The sequence below is a fragment of the Schistocerca piceifrons genome, chromosome 1 (genome assembly GCF_021461385.2).
Source record: "Schistocerca piceifrons isolate TAMUIC-IGC-003096 chromosome 1, iqSchPice1.1, whole genome shotgun sequence".
In the NCBI taxonomy this organism is placed as follows: Eukaryota; Metazoa; Arthropoda; class Insecta; order Orthoptera; family Acrididae; genus Schistocerca; species Schistocerca piceifrons.
In genome coordinates, this window is record NC_060138.1 from 30,088,559 (window position 1) to 30,103,411 (window position 14,853).

At 39.5% G+C, this 14,853-nt stretch overlaps 1 protein-coding gene across 3 annotated transcripts in view; it reads right to left on the reverse strand.

Annotated features, from left to right (window-relative positions):
• The window catches only part of LOC124787753 (phosphofurin acidic cluster sorting protein 2), a 691,488-nt gene that overhangs the window by 128,143 nt on the left and 548,492 nt on the right, over positions 1-14,853 (reverse strand). For all 3 annotated transcript variants that reach the window (XM_047254663.1, XM_047254747.1, XM_047254832.1), the window contains exon 7: positions 6,894-7,002. In XM_047254663.1, coding sequence (XP_047110619.1) covers positions 6,894-7,002 — 109 coding nt within the window. The remainder of the gene's footprint in view (positions 1-6,893; positions 7,003-14,853) is intronic.

Here is a 14,853-nt window from a genome sequence, read left to right on the forward strand (position 1 = left end):
CAATAGAAAATGTTGCAATCAAATAAACATTAGATAAGTAGTTTTCTGCACACTTTTCATCTTACAGGTACCGTTGTTTCTGGAGTTGAATATCTAAAGTGTTTCAATAACTGTTTTGAGCTTAGTCATGAATAGAAAAAATATGCATTCGGTCCTGTAAGTGGAGGAGCAAAGAAGAACTTTCTTCTTCAACAGTTTTTATAAAAATTAACAATTGCTACATCATTACAGATGAAGAGATTGAAAAAAAAAACTGGGATGAGGTAAAGGAAATTGTTCAGATACTCAAAACATGAAAATTTAACTGTGACAGGTGACAAATGAGTAGTAGGAAAAGGAAGAGAAGGAAAAATTGTAGGATAACATGGGTAAGGGGAAGGGAATGGAAGAGGAAGCCACATGGCATAACTTTGCACAGAGCATAATTTAATCATAACCAATCATCTGTTTTTGAATCATGAAAGAAGGTTGGCTATGTCAAAAAGACCTGGAGACACCAGAATGATTGAGTTTGATTATATGATGGTAAAAACAGAGATTTCTAAACAGACTTTGAACTCCAGGACAATTCCAGGGACAGATGTGAACTCTGACCATAATTTGACTACTAACTGCAGACTAAACTGAAAAAAATTTGCAAAAAGATAGAAAATTAAGGAGCTAGGACCCTGATAAATTGAAGGAATCAGAGATCAGGAAGAATTTCAGGGGGGGCAACAGTGGACTTAAACATGGGCAAGGAATAGCACAGGAAACAAATGGGTAGCTTCAAGAGATGAAATAATTAAGGAAGTAGAAGATCACAAAGGTGAAAACACAAAACCTAGGAAAAATCCTTGGATAATTTAGGAAATACTGAATTTGACAAAAGGGGAAAATACAAAAAATGCAACAAATGAAGCAGGCAAGGAGAATATCGTCATGTAAAAGTGAGACTGACAGGGAGTGCAAAATGGCTAAACAGGAATGCCTAGAGGGCAAATGCAAGGCTGTAGAAGCAAGTGTAACTAGAGGAAAGCCACATGCTGACAATAAGAAAATTAGAGAGACCTTTGGAAAAGAGAGAAGCACCTACACAAGTATTGAGAGCTCAGATGGCAAGCCAGTATTAAGCAAAGATGGGACAGCTGAAAAGTGGGAGGAATATATAAAGGATCTATATAAGGGGAATGAACTTGAGAACAATATTATAGAAAGAGAAGACTAATTGAAAAAGGGAGGGGGGGAGGGGGGAAGGGGGGAGGGGGGGAGGGGGGGAGGGGGGGAGGGGGGGGGGGAGCTGATTTGGGAGAGATGACACTGTCAGATGAACATGACAGAACACAAAGATCTAAGTTCACAACATTCCCTCAGAATTATTGAGTTCCTTGGGAGACCCATCCATGACAAAATTATTCATCAATGGAGCAAGCAAGATATGCAAGAGAGACAAAAACCCTCGGATATCAGGAAGTAAGTTGATGGCTAATAAAATTATGTGGTTGCGAACCTGGAAAAACCGTAATTGTTGTTGAAACACACAGCACACATCCAATCACTGCCACAGGTGATAAACATCACACACTTGTTGACGATCTGATTCAAAATGAGCAGCAAAACACACTAAAGTGTATTGAAAATCATATTGGAATATCCAAGGAATGTGTCGGCCTCATTACTGAACAACCAGGAAACTGTAAAAACTATGCACAATAGGTATAATGCCGTCTCACAGATAAGAACAAACAGCACCAATTAGAATGCTGTGGGCAACTTTGCAGCGCTACCGTGATGAAGGAGACGATTTCCATCTGAATATCGTTATGAAGGATGAGACATGGATCCATCATTAAGCCCCAGAAGAGGAAAGATAAGAGTGCCGAATATTGACCTCTGTCTTCTCCTCAGGCAAACAGTTCGAAAACCCTGCTTAGTTCCCCGATCTTGCGCCTTGCATTTATTTATTTATTTATTGCCTCTACTCAAGAGAAACTTCAAGGCCAATCAGTACACCTCGGCCGATGAAGTGAAGGCAGATGTCAAGTCCTGGATTCGAGAAATGCCGAGAGAATTTTTCAGTGAGACCATGAAAACACTTGTTGCACATTGAGAGAAATATTAATATACAATTATGAAGCTTTAAAGAACTGTACTCTAACATACTTTTTTCCCGATCTTTCTACTAGTTTTTGCTTACATTCTACAAGCATATGTGCATTACTTTCCAGCCTACCCTCTTCACAATCCCAATCGTAAAGAAGGTAGGTGTGCTTACAGGTGATGGCACTACCAAACCATCAGTTTAACCCCAAGTACCATTGGTTTCTGGCTGACATCACCATTCTATTAATTTTTTAAAGTACTATAGACTTTAGCATGAAACCACCGGTGCTGTTGCAAGACAGACCTATCTAGTGGTACAATGAGAGAGTTCTATGAACGCAGTACACTGTAGCAGTATCACTGTACTCAAGCCCACAGTCAGTGTAGAGATATTACAATGTGATTATAGGAGATACTGACATGTGAGGGTTTTTTTTATATATTTTTTTTAATGGTCATACTGTTGTGATCATGGACTGTGAAATATCTTAAGTTACTGTAAAGTAAATTTGAGTACTGTGGAAATGAAACCACTGGGACACTATGTAATTGTGATAGAAGATTTATTAAAAAAATTTAGGCCCATTTTTGCTTGTTAATTAGGACAACAATGAGGTGACAAACATCATGGGATGGCAATACGCACATATACAGATGCTGGTAGAATCATGTACACATGGTATAAAATGGCAGTGCTTTGATGGAACACTCATTTGTACGAGTAGGTAAGAGTTGATGGTAGGGTTCAAGTGTGGCGGAGACCCCGTGGACCCATTGAGCCAAGTTTTCAACAACACACTGTGCAAGCTAATGGGGGCTCCATAATGGTGTGGGCTGTGTTTATATGGAATGAACTGGATCCTCTGGTCCAACTGAACCAATCATTGACTGGAAATGGTTATGTTTGGCTGCTTGGAGACCTCCTTCAACCATTTACGTTCATCATGTTTCCGAACAACAATGGAATTTTTATGGATGACAATGTGCCATGCCACCAGGACACAGTCGTTAGCAATTGGTTCGAGGAACATTCTGGACAATTCAGCCAACATGAATCTCAACGAATACCTGTCGGCCATAAGCAAGAGGTCAGTTTGTGCACAAAATCCTGCACTGAAAACACGTTTGCAATTATGGACAGCTATATAAGCAGCATGGCTCAATATTTCTGCAGGGGGGCTCCAGTGACTTGTTGACTCCAAGCTCTGTTGAGTCGCTACGCTATGCAGGGCAAAAGAAGTTCCAACATGATGTTAAATGGCACCCCATAACCTTTGTCACCTCAAAGTATAATTTGTTTTATGCAATTTGAGTTCATGGTTATTTTGAGGTGTGAGATTGAGTCTAGGAAAAATGTGAATTTGTTTTCAAATATATCACATGAAACAGTGGGGGATACTGTACGCCATTGATGATACAGGTTACTTTTGCGAAGATTTTTAAAATTATATTTGTTTTCAAATTGTTGGGGTTAAAAGGATAATAAGTTATGGCTGCAGAATATTGACAAATTACTTAGATAAAAATGCAAAAACTGGTAGAAGTCAACCTCGGGGAATATCAGTTTGGGTTCTGGAGAAATCTAAAAGCATACTAATCCTACAACTTATCACTGAAGATTGGGTGAAGAAAGGCAAACTAAAGTTTGTGACACTGTAGATTCAGAGAAAGCTTTTGGAAATATGGACAGGACTACACTCTTTGAAATTTTCAGGGTAGCAGGGATAAAATACAGGGAGCAGAAGTTTAAGTACAACTCATACAGAAACTCTATTGCATTGGAGTCTAAAGACATGAGAGGGAAGCCACAGTTGAAATGGGAGTAAAGACAGGGTTGTAGTCTATCTTAATTAATGTTATTCAATCAGTGCACTGGGCAAGCAGTAAAGCAAAAAGTAAAATTTGGAGAGGGGCTTAAAATTCAGGAAGAAATAACAACTTTGGTGTTTCCCCATGACATTGTAATTTTGTCAGATACAGCAAAAGACTTTTAAGAGCTGTTCAAGGCAATGGGTAGTGTCTTGGAAAGAGATTATAAGATGGACATCAACAGAAATAAAACAAGGGTAATGGAATGTAGTCTAATTAAACCAGGTGATACTGAGTGAATTATATTAAGAAGCAAGACACTAAATATTGATTTAAATGTTGTTGTTGTTGTGGTCTTCAGTCCTGAGACTGGTTTGATGCAGCTCTCCATGCTACCCTATCCTGTGCAAGTTTCTTCATCTCCCAGTACCTACTGCAACCTACATCCTTCTGAATCTGCTTAGTGTATTCATCTCTTGGTCTCCCTCTACGATTTTTACCCTCCACGCTGCCCTCCAATGCTAAATTTGTGATCCCTTGATGCCTCAGAACATGTCCTACCAACCGGTCCCTTCTTCTCGTCAAGTTGTGCCACAAACTCCTCTTCTCCCCAATTCTATTCAATACCTCCTCATTAGTTATGTGATCTGCCCATCTAATCTTCAGCATTCTTCTGTAGCACCACATTTCGAAAGTTTCTATTCTCCTCCTGTCCGAACTATTTATCGTCCATGTTTCACTTCCATACATGGCTACATTCCATACAAATACTTTCAGAAACAACTTCCTGACACCTAAATTTATACTCGATGTTAATCCATACTCGATTTAAATGTTAGGAAGTCTTTTCTGAAGGTATTTGTATTGAGTGTAGGCTTGTATGGCAGTTACAAGCGAACAACAGACAATTTCGACAATGAGAACATAGAATCTCTTGAAATGTGTTGTTACAGAAGATGCTGAAGATTAGATGGGTAGATCGAACAATGAATGAGGAGGGACAGAATCAAACTCGGAAGAAATGAACCAGTCTTCGGACTGATGACAATCACCGAATGAGAGCAAGTATGAGTTAGCTTGAAGTAATGTTTGCAGATTTTCCCACTTAAAATTTTCAGCTTATACTGTAAATCATTTGTTTTTTTTCCCCGCTTCCTAAATATCTTGTAATGCCAATATTATTCTAACCTTAAGCAGTTATGAAGCAATGAATTGCTGCTGTTCTCTCATTGTTGTTGTTGTGGTGGTCTTCAGTCCTGAGACTGGTTTGATGCAGCTCTCCATGCTACTCTATCCTGTGCAAGCTTTTTCATCTCCCAGTACCTACTGCAACCTACATCCTTCTGAATCTGCTTAGTGTATTCATCTCTTGGTCTCCCTCTACGAATTTTACCCTCCACACTGCCCTCCAATACTAAATTGGTGATCCCTTGATGCCTCAGAAGATGTCCTACCAACCGATCCCTTCTTCTGGTCAAGTTGTGCCACAAACTTCTCTTCTCCCCAATCCTATTCAATACTTCCTCATTAGTTATGTGATCTACCCATCTAATCTTCAGCATTCTTCTGTAGCACCACATTTCGAAAGCTTCTATTCTCTTCTTGTCCAAACTATTTATCGTCCATGTTTCACTTCCATACATGGCTATAATCGATACAAATACTTTCAGAAATGACTTCCTGACACTTAAATCTATACTCGATGTTAATAAATTTCTCTTCTTCAGAAACGCTTTCCTTGCCATTGCCAGTCTACATTTTATATCCTCTCTACTTCGACCATCATCAGTTATTTTGCTCCCCAAATAGCAAAACTCCTTTACTACTTTAAGTGCCTCATTTCCTAATCCAATTCCCTCAGCATCACCCGACTTAATTAGACTACATTCCATTATCCTTGTTTTGCTTTTGTTGATGTTCATCTTATATCCTCCTTTCAAGACACTGTCCATTCCATTCAACTGCTCTTCCAAGTCCTTTGCTGTCTCTGACAGAATTACAATGTCATCGGCGAACCTCAAAGTTTTTACTTCTTCTCCATGAATTTTAATACCTACTCCTAATTTTTCTTTTGTTTCCTTTACTGCTTGCTCAATATACAGATTGAATAACATCGGGGACAGGCTACAACCCCGTCTCACTCCTTTCCCAACCACTGCTTCCCTTTCATGCCCCTCAACTCTTATAACTGCCATCTGGTTTCTGTACAAATTGTAAATAGCCTTTCGCTCCCTGTATTTCACCCCTGCCACCTTTAGACTTTGAAAGAGAGTATTCCAGTCAACATTGTCAAAAGCTTTCTCTAAGTCTACAAATGCTAGAAACGTAGGTTTGCCTTTCCTTAATCTTTCTTCTAAGATAAGTCGTAAGGTCAGCATTGCCTCACGTGTTCCAGTGTTTCTATGGAATCCAAACTGATCTTCCCCGAGGTTGGCTTCTACTAGTTTTTCCATTCGTCTGTAAAGAATTCGTGTTAGTATTTTCTCTCATATGCTTGTGAATAACTGTCATCTAGCTCTGCAACAATTGTGCATTAAATGAGATGACACATTCTTATGCTGAAGATAATGTCATTATGGTGTCCAATCCACATTTACTGCCATTATATGCATGAGAACCATGATATTACCCATTTATGTTAAAAGCACATACACTTGTACACTATACTGCCTTGACAGAATTGTTGTAACCCTTTTGTTTCAGTTCAGCACAGTGAGACATTTCTTTCTATTACGGGATCCATTTTGTATATTGCAAATAGTCAAAAGATTTTATTTTCATAAATGCTCTCTTAATCAATTTTACACTAAATCATACTGCAAAACTAGTTCATTACCTTTCCTGTGCAACTGCTAGATGCTGAGATACGTAGAGATTCTTAATCAATTTTACACTAAATCATACTGCAAAACTAGTTCATTACCTTTCCTGTGCAACTGCTAGATGCTGAGATACGTAGAGATTTACATAGTTTAAAAATTTACACAGTTTAAAATACGCACCATGTAGCTTCTGTCCTATTTCCACTTGGTCATTGTCAAGGCCTTGAAGGTCTTCAGTAACTCTGAACCTCTTCAACAGAGCAATAAATTTCTGCTTCAAGTTACGTTGCTGAAACAAAAATTCAAAAGATTTGATAGGAACACGTATCACTACTTTACTATAAAAGATAAAGTGTATGTGGAATAGTATTTTTTTTTTAATGCTTTGTAGACTTCCAGCAATATTAAATACTGCTTATCTCTACAATTTCCTTGACACAGATCAGAAACAAAACAAGTCCTCTGTAATTAACTTGCTGATCATTTTTATATTCAAATAGCATACATCCTACAAATATTGGACAACTGATGGTTAGTTTTACTGTGTATTCAGTCATCAAATATAGTTTCTATTTTCAAATGCATTACACTCTTAATCTTGCACATACATAAACTACACACAAAACAAACAGCAGTTTATTTATCTAAAAGACAAACATCAATATGAACAACATATACAGACAGAAATTTACAGCTCCTTGAATTATCTTACTTTATAAAATCTATGGTACTGTGACTTTTATTGTTTTATTTAATATGCCACTGATTCATTTTACACTGTCAAGAGTTTGTTGAGTAACCTAAAGTCAACGTGAAACGTGTCCTTCGGGCACATCCTGTTTCGTGTGAATTATGTGAAGACCCTTATTTAATCTTGTCACTTTTGTTGTGATGATCAAAAAATTTAACTATATCTCAATTTTGAGGATCATTTTAGTTTTATAAATAAGGCACAGGAAGACTGAAAACATTTTTAACGAACTCTTTACTGTATGTCTGATCATAATCTTATGGTCGTTTTTGTATTTGTATTCCCCCCCACCCCCCCCCCCCCCCCCCCCCCCCCCCCCCCCCTCTCTCTCTCTCTCTCTCTCTCAAATAACAAGAATTTAAAATTAAAAGTGGGACTGGATGCAACCCTAATTAGCATTTGTTACTGTTTATATATTGTTGGACAATATCAGGTCTCTCAGTATACAACACATACTACTGAATTTTGTAGTCATGTTCTCAAGAGTTGCATCAATTAGGAGTTTGTCACACAATATTACATTTTGCAAATTATCTGAAAATACTTCAGCCATCTGTGACATATTTATTTCTTTTTTAATGCATTTCTAGCATAACCTAAGTGCAAGCGTTCACACTCAAAAGATGAAACTTGAAAACTTACTTCCCAATTAATTATGTTCTTTTGACATTTCCATGCAAATTACACTTTTTAATATTAGATAAGAACTTTTAAACCGTAGATCTTTCCTATGTTAGGTCAAGTACACACACTTTAATGGACGACAAATGCAGAACTGGCAAAGTTTAAGATGATCTCTCTACTGACAACTGTACATTTCAGTTTATTTCACAATAGTAGTTTTACACACTTTGTTTTCCATGTATGTTGGCAGAAACAATTAGCCCTGTTCATAGACAGGTGGTGTGGCAGAAGAGCTGCTCCATCACATTTATCTTACTTTGATATTTATACCACTGTTTTGAGAATATTGGCTAGTTCATAATAAATGATCAATTTGAGTATTATGTCTGACAGGATGTCTTAAATCTGACTTGTTTTTCTTGATATTCTCTCACTCATCAACACAAGACCTCCCGAGCCAATGAAACATGTAAAAGATGTTTGTGCTATGCCACTGTTCCAGCTCAATATGGTCTCTAACAGTAACTAAGTTCAATACTTTTTCATAGCAGCTGAAAAACTTCATTCTATACCGAGGCAAGAACCACACTAACTATGTATAGTTGGTTAGTTTTTTGTCATCAGTCATCTGACTGGTTTGAGGTGACCCACCACGAATTTCTCTCCTGTGCCAACCTCTTTATCTCTGAATAGCAATTGCACCCTACATCTGCTTTTATTTATTTGGTGTATTCCAGTCCAGCCTTCCACGACACTTTTTATTCTCCAGCTTCATTAGTGCTGTGCAAGTTATTAGCTGGTATCTTAATGCGTGTTTTATCATACTATCTCTTCTCCTTGTTAATGTTTTACATATGTTTCTTTCTTTGATGTTCTGTGGAGAACCTCGCAATTCCATATTTTTACAGTCCACTTAACCTTCAACATATTTCCATAGCACCATGTCTCACATGCTCTGTTCACAACCAGTCAAAAGCACCATTAAGAATGGATTCTGCCACCTCAAACTTATACTGCAACTGTCAAACAAGAACCCAATATCTGACCAACACAAGTATTATCCTAACTCCTCCGCTAAGCACCACATCCTACCGAAGACCAGTCACTTGGAGCACAGAGGACAACGTGCTAGAATGAAGCTTCCTGGCAGATTAAAACAATGTGCCGGTCCAAGAGTCGAACTTGAGACCTTTGCCTTTCACTGGCAAGTTCTCTACCAACTGAGCTACCCAAGCACGACTCACGACCCGGCCTCACAGCTATACTTCCACTAGTACCTCATCTCCTACCTTACAAACTTTGCAGAAGCTCTCCTGGTGGTTTTGCAGGAGATCTTCTGTGAAGTTTGGAAGGTAGGAGACAAGGTTCTGGTGGAAGTAAAGCTGTGAGGATGGGTCATGTGTCCTGCTTGGGTAGCTCAGTTGGTAGAGCTCTTGCCTGCAAAAGGCAAAAGTCCTGAGTTCGAGTCTCGATCTGGTACACGGTTTTACTCTGCCGGAAAGTTTCATATCGATGCAGACTCTGCTGCAGAGTGAAAAATTCATTCTGGAGATGTGCTAGACTCCCTGTACCCCTATGCTACTGCAGATAAAAAAAACAAGTGTTTGATGACTATTGTGTCATAAGATGTCAACTATCGCAACACGTAAGTCAACTGCAGACAATTAAAGCGGGACACCACACCCTGGACGAGTTCAATCCCAAACACGGTGAAGCAACTGCCTGTCACCATAAGAGGTACTAACCACTTGCTTAACCACCAACTTCAAGAAAACTAAGTGAGGGGACCATCTAAGGAGGTGAGACCACCACAGATGCAAACCCTCCACGAACGACAGTTACTGCGATGACAGGAAATCTCATCAAGACTGTCATCGACAGCCCACCTGTCGGGGCACTAGTCGACTCAGTGGCTTTCTTTCTTGTAATGTTGGATGCTTATCTTCATCAGTTAAAGAAGATTCCAGGTTGGAATATCAACAAAATTATGAAAAGGATAGACTGATAATCTTTGGTCAAAGTCTTGTTCAGAAAAGAAGGAACATCGATCCATTCCATCATATTGTCCAGCTAAAGAAGACTGTTTTGTGACGTAGAAGCAACTGTACTGAAAGTCTCAAATGGGAAGTACATCCAGCCGACAGCAACATGTGTTGCAAGAGTAACTATCGCTTACGGAACACACACCTTCAATTTCTTTTAACATACTACGTCATGATGTTATTTTCAGATGAGACTTCTTGCAAACATCACAAGCAAATGCACGATCAGACTCCAAAAAGCGATTCCAAAAGGCATACATAGCAAAGACATAGCTCTGGTCTACCATTTGTCACTGCAGACACTGTTATTTGGTCGTCATCAATGAGACCACTTCCAATCATTAATCAAGATGCTCAGTTAAACTGTGAAAGTTTGGTCAACTGCAAAAAGCTACTCAGTTCACAATAGAAATCTACATACCAGCAAAGATTATAAGCATTGTAAGAGGTCAAAGAGAACTTCGATAGCACTAAATGTCCTGATTCATGAGCATCCACAACTCTTCCCCATAGGTAAGTGCATAGGGGCAGCCAAATCAGTCTAGTAAGGGCTTTACTGCCTCTACAAAGGCTCTGCTTTACCACTACAGACAATGCAGGGGAGGAAGTTACTAGGAACTGATCTGACCTGACCGTCAATTTACGCTAGACATTCTACACTGGTTTTTGGATGCTTGGAGACCAAGAGTGGTGAAAAGCGGTCCATGATAAAATATTGTATCAAGACAAGAGATTATACACCAATTAACGAGTGCTTGTGTAGTGTGTTGCCAGCTGACCAAAGGATAATCCACACAGAAGTGGAGTGATGCTGCAAGATGACATCGCTGAACCATCGAAGTGTCCTCGGCCCTCTCCGGTGGTCCTCGTGAAGGACAGCACTTGGTTTTCCTGTGTCTACTACCGATGACTGAGTAAAATCACAGGTGTCTATCTATTGCTGTGTACTGAGGACACCCTGGACTGCTTGAAAGCCGCAAAGTATTTCGCAACTATGGACATGTACGCAGGCTACTGGCAAACTGAGGCTGACAAGGCTCACAGGGAAATCACTGCCTTCATAACTCCTATCATCATCTAAGTTCAAGTTTATGTCATTTGGACTATGTAACACTCCAGCCACCTATGAATGTATGATGCCCAACATGCTTCATCATCTCAATGAGCATTTTTTAAGAGATCTGAAGAACATCTAAGCTTACTGACAACCATGTTGAAATGCATTCAGACATGAAGTCTCACACAAGCCCGAAAAAGTGCCTTGCCATTTCCTAAGAAATGAAAATCTTTGGCATCTAATGAATAGCAATGGAGTCCATCTCAGTTCACAGAAATTAAGACTACTTAAACATTTTCTGACTCCTCGGCACTTTCATCACGTGATAATTTTTCTCAGAATGTGCTCATACAATAGGCAATTCGTAAAGGACTTTTGTACCAAGGCATATGTCTTGCAAGGACTACTGCAAGGAGATGTCAAATTTTCCTGAAATGAAACACAAGAAAGATCTTTCCTTGTTCTTAAAGAGGTGCTAACATCTCCAGTTCTAGCACTGTGTGATAAGAATACTGACACACAACTTCACACTGACGCAAACAGTATTGGGATATGGGAAGTTTTAACATAAATTCAGGAAGGTGCTGAAAAAGCGGTAACTTATGCTTCCGGAGTACTCTCCAAATCTGAGAAGAACTACCGTACACCTAAGAAAAAGTGCCTAGCAGTTATTTGGGCCATCAAGTTTCCACTGTACTTTGACAGACCACCATTCTCTAGTATGCTGCCTGACTGGCCTGAAGGATCTGTCATGTCAACTGGCGAGATGGGCACCGAGGTTTGAGGAGTCCGATGCAGACACGAGAATGCCAACTGCCTTTCGTGGAATCCTTTGACAGAATACAGCACGGTGCACTAAATCTCAGTCACACTGAATTAAAGGACGTTGTTGCTGAACAGAGGGAAGATCCAGCACTGCTGAAAACCATAGTAGCCTAGGAGGAGGAGGAGAAACCGACCACAGGAGCATTCCAGTCAATTAACAGAGCAATTTATAATAGGAACTATGACCCAATGGGAAGAAATGGTTGTTTGTAACCCCATCCCATCCACAGCCAGCTATCCTGAAGTACAGGGTGGTTATAATTAAACTTTTGCTACTTGAGGGGGCCCATATGAAAAATGAGTGATCGTAGAGCAATTAAATTTTGTGGAAACATTTTTAAGGACATGCAGAAGAGTAACTGTTGGAAGAAACACATTTTTATTTTCATGAGAGGGTACTGTTTGTTAAATGTGTACCATGTTTCCATTCCAGCTTACAAAACATTTCTCAATGTGATGACCACCTGCGTCCATAACAGCCTGCAAGTTTGTACTGATATCATTTCAAAATTGTTCACAGCACTTTTCAAATGGTGGACCACAGAACATTCCGCTGTTGTGCACAGCTTATGCATTGCTTGAACATCAAACACTGTATCCAGCATTCTCATCTGTAGCAACAGTAACTTCACCAATTTGTGACACAATTGGCTGCTGGCCACTCCTGTGAGCAATTCCCAAATTGCTTTTTGCTGAATTTGCAATTTGCTGAATTCCCAAATTGTCACTTACCCTGAACATCCGAATCATGTTCTTCAGCCCCGGTGGGGAAACAGGACCTCTCTGTACTCCTTTAATGAATTGATGCTCGAAACGAGCGGCAGCACTATTCCCATTGTTTTTATAAAATAGCTTTATGAATAAAGCCCTACTCACCTTTCCCACATCCATCTTGACTTTCTGCAACTGTAATGCGCACTGATACTTGGGTTTCGACCCTATATCACCATACCATATTGGCGCCTAATACAATGTAATGACGCCAAAACTTCTAATGACACAATCTTGCAGCACACAGTCTGACCATCATTCCTATAAAATTCGGTATCCATACAGTAAATAGTTTTTCCATCTACACTGGCTCAAGTAGCAAAAATTTAATTATAACTACCCTGTATTTCCTTGACCCTCCAACAACTAGTCACCTTGGATTTGTGAAGTCTCTTGACAGAATCAGACACAGGTCTCACTGGTCATGTCTCTACTGATCCAGTAGACACTGAGAGTCACCCTGAGGAACGTCAACGATACAAGCAAGTGCTTCAATTACCTCTGCAGTAGCGTCACTCCACCAAGTTGGTATCAACCTCATGGGGAGGTTTCCAAAGTTGAAAAATGGGAATCTATGGATAACAGTGTGCAATATTTCACCTGCTATGCTGTTACCAAAACTGTGCGGACTGTTTAAGATCTGGAAATTGAAAGTTTCTTGTAGAAGACGTCATTCTGAGGCAAGGAGCGCTGCATGTGATGATCCGTGACTGTGGAAAAGTTTCGCACTCTGGACTAATATGAGAAGTAATTTCTAGCTGTGGCATTACGCACTGCATGTTTTGCAGATATGCTCTCAATAAACATTGGTGTCAAACAGAGAGATTTGCATACAATACTGCCCATAGTGACATTTACATACAATTCAGCAACGCAAGACACTACAGGCTTCACAGTTTTCCTTCTGCTGCATGGTCATGAGGCCTAAATGACAAGGACACACTGTCATCCATCATGGCTGTGAAACACCTCATCACCAGCACCAAAGAAGCAAGGCAGCTCGGTCACAGTGCTGCAGAGAAAGACCGAGAACACTAAAATGCCAAGCACTGATCAGTGAAATACAGTGCAGGAGACTTTGTTTGGATCTTTACAGCTGTGCAGAAAGAAGGACTATCGATAAAGTCAGTAAAACACAAATTTGGGCTGTATTGTATCCTTTGTCACTTGCCAGACATCACATATAAAGTCTAGAATTATGACCCTTTATTAAAAAGAAAAAAGCACACAGATATCATGACTCATTTGACGAGCAAGAAGTTTTGATGCAAGTGGCTACCATTAAGACTCATCATAGTGAAGAGGATGGTTCTCTGTCCAGGATTTCAGTTCAGTTCAGATTGCATATTTGTGTCAGTAATCAATGTGCTTTCAGGTGCTAAGTGTTTTACTTCATTGACTACCCTGCCTACAGATATGCATCGATCAGGGTCTCGATGTGTCAATAGTGTTTTATTCATATCTTTAACTGAACATTTTTGCACTTCCATCTTTCAACAAATATTTGAAGTATTTCTTTTATTACTCATGAGTTCTTTGCAGTTACCATCCTTGCACATATATTTGTCGTCCATCTTGTGTGACTGCCCTTTCAGAGATGTCAATTCTACAACTGAATTGCCTGCTTTGGTATTATGACAGTATCCTTATGTAATGGTATTCTTATCACTTTAGGGAATTTCAGATACATCATTATTCTACAGTACTTCAGTACAAATCCTTTGAACTTCAGTGTACTCTTCATATTTGCTAAATTGTGATCCAAGTCTAAATCTGCTTCTGGGCACACCTTACAATTAGTATCTGATCTCTGAATCAATCCGACCATTATATAACCCAGCTGAAATCTTCCAGGGTCTCTGAGCCTCTTCCAAGTATACCACCAACTCTTGTGATTTTTGGACATCACAATCTCTATCACTAGCTGAAATTTATTGCAGAACTGAATTACTCTTACACCCTCTCATTCCTACTACCGAGCCAATATTCTACAATAACTCTGTCTTTTATGCTTTCCCCTTCTTCCACATTCCAATCCAGCACTATTCACACACCAACGTAAACCCCCGA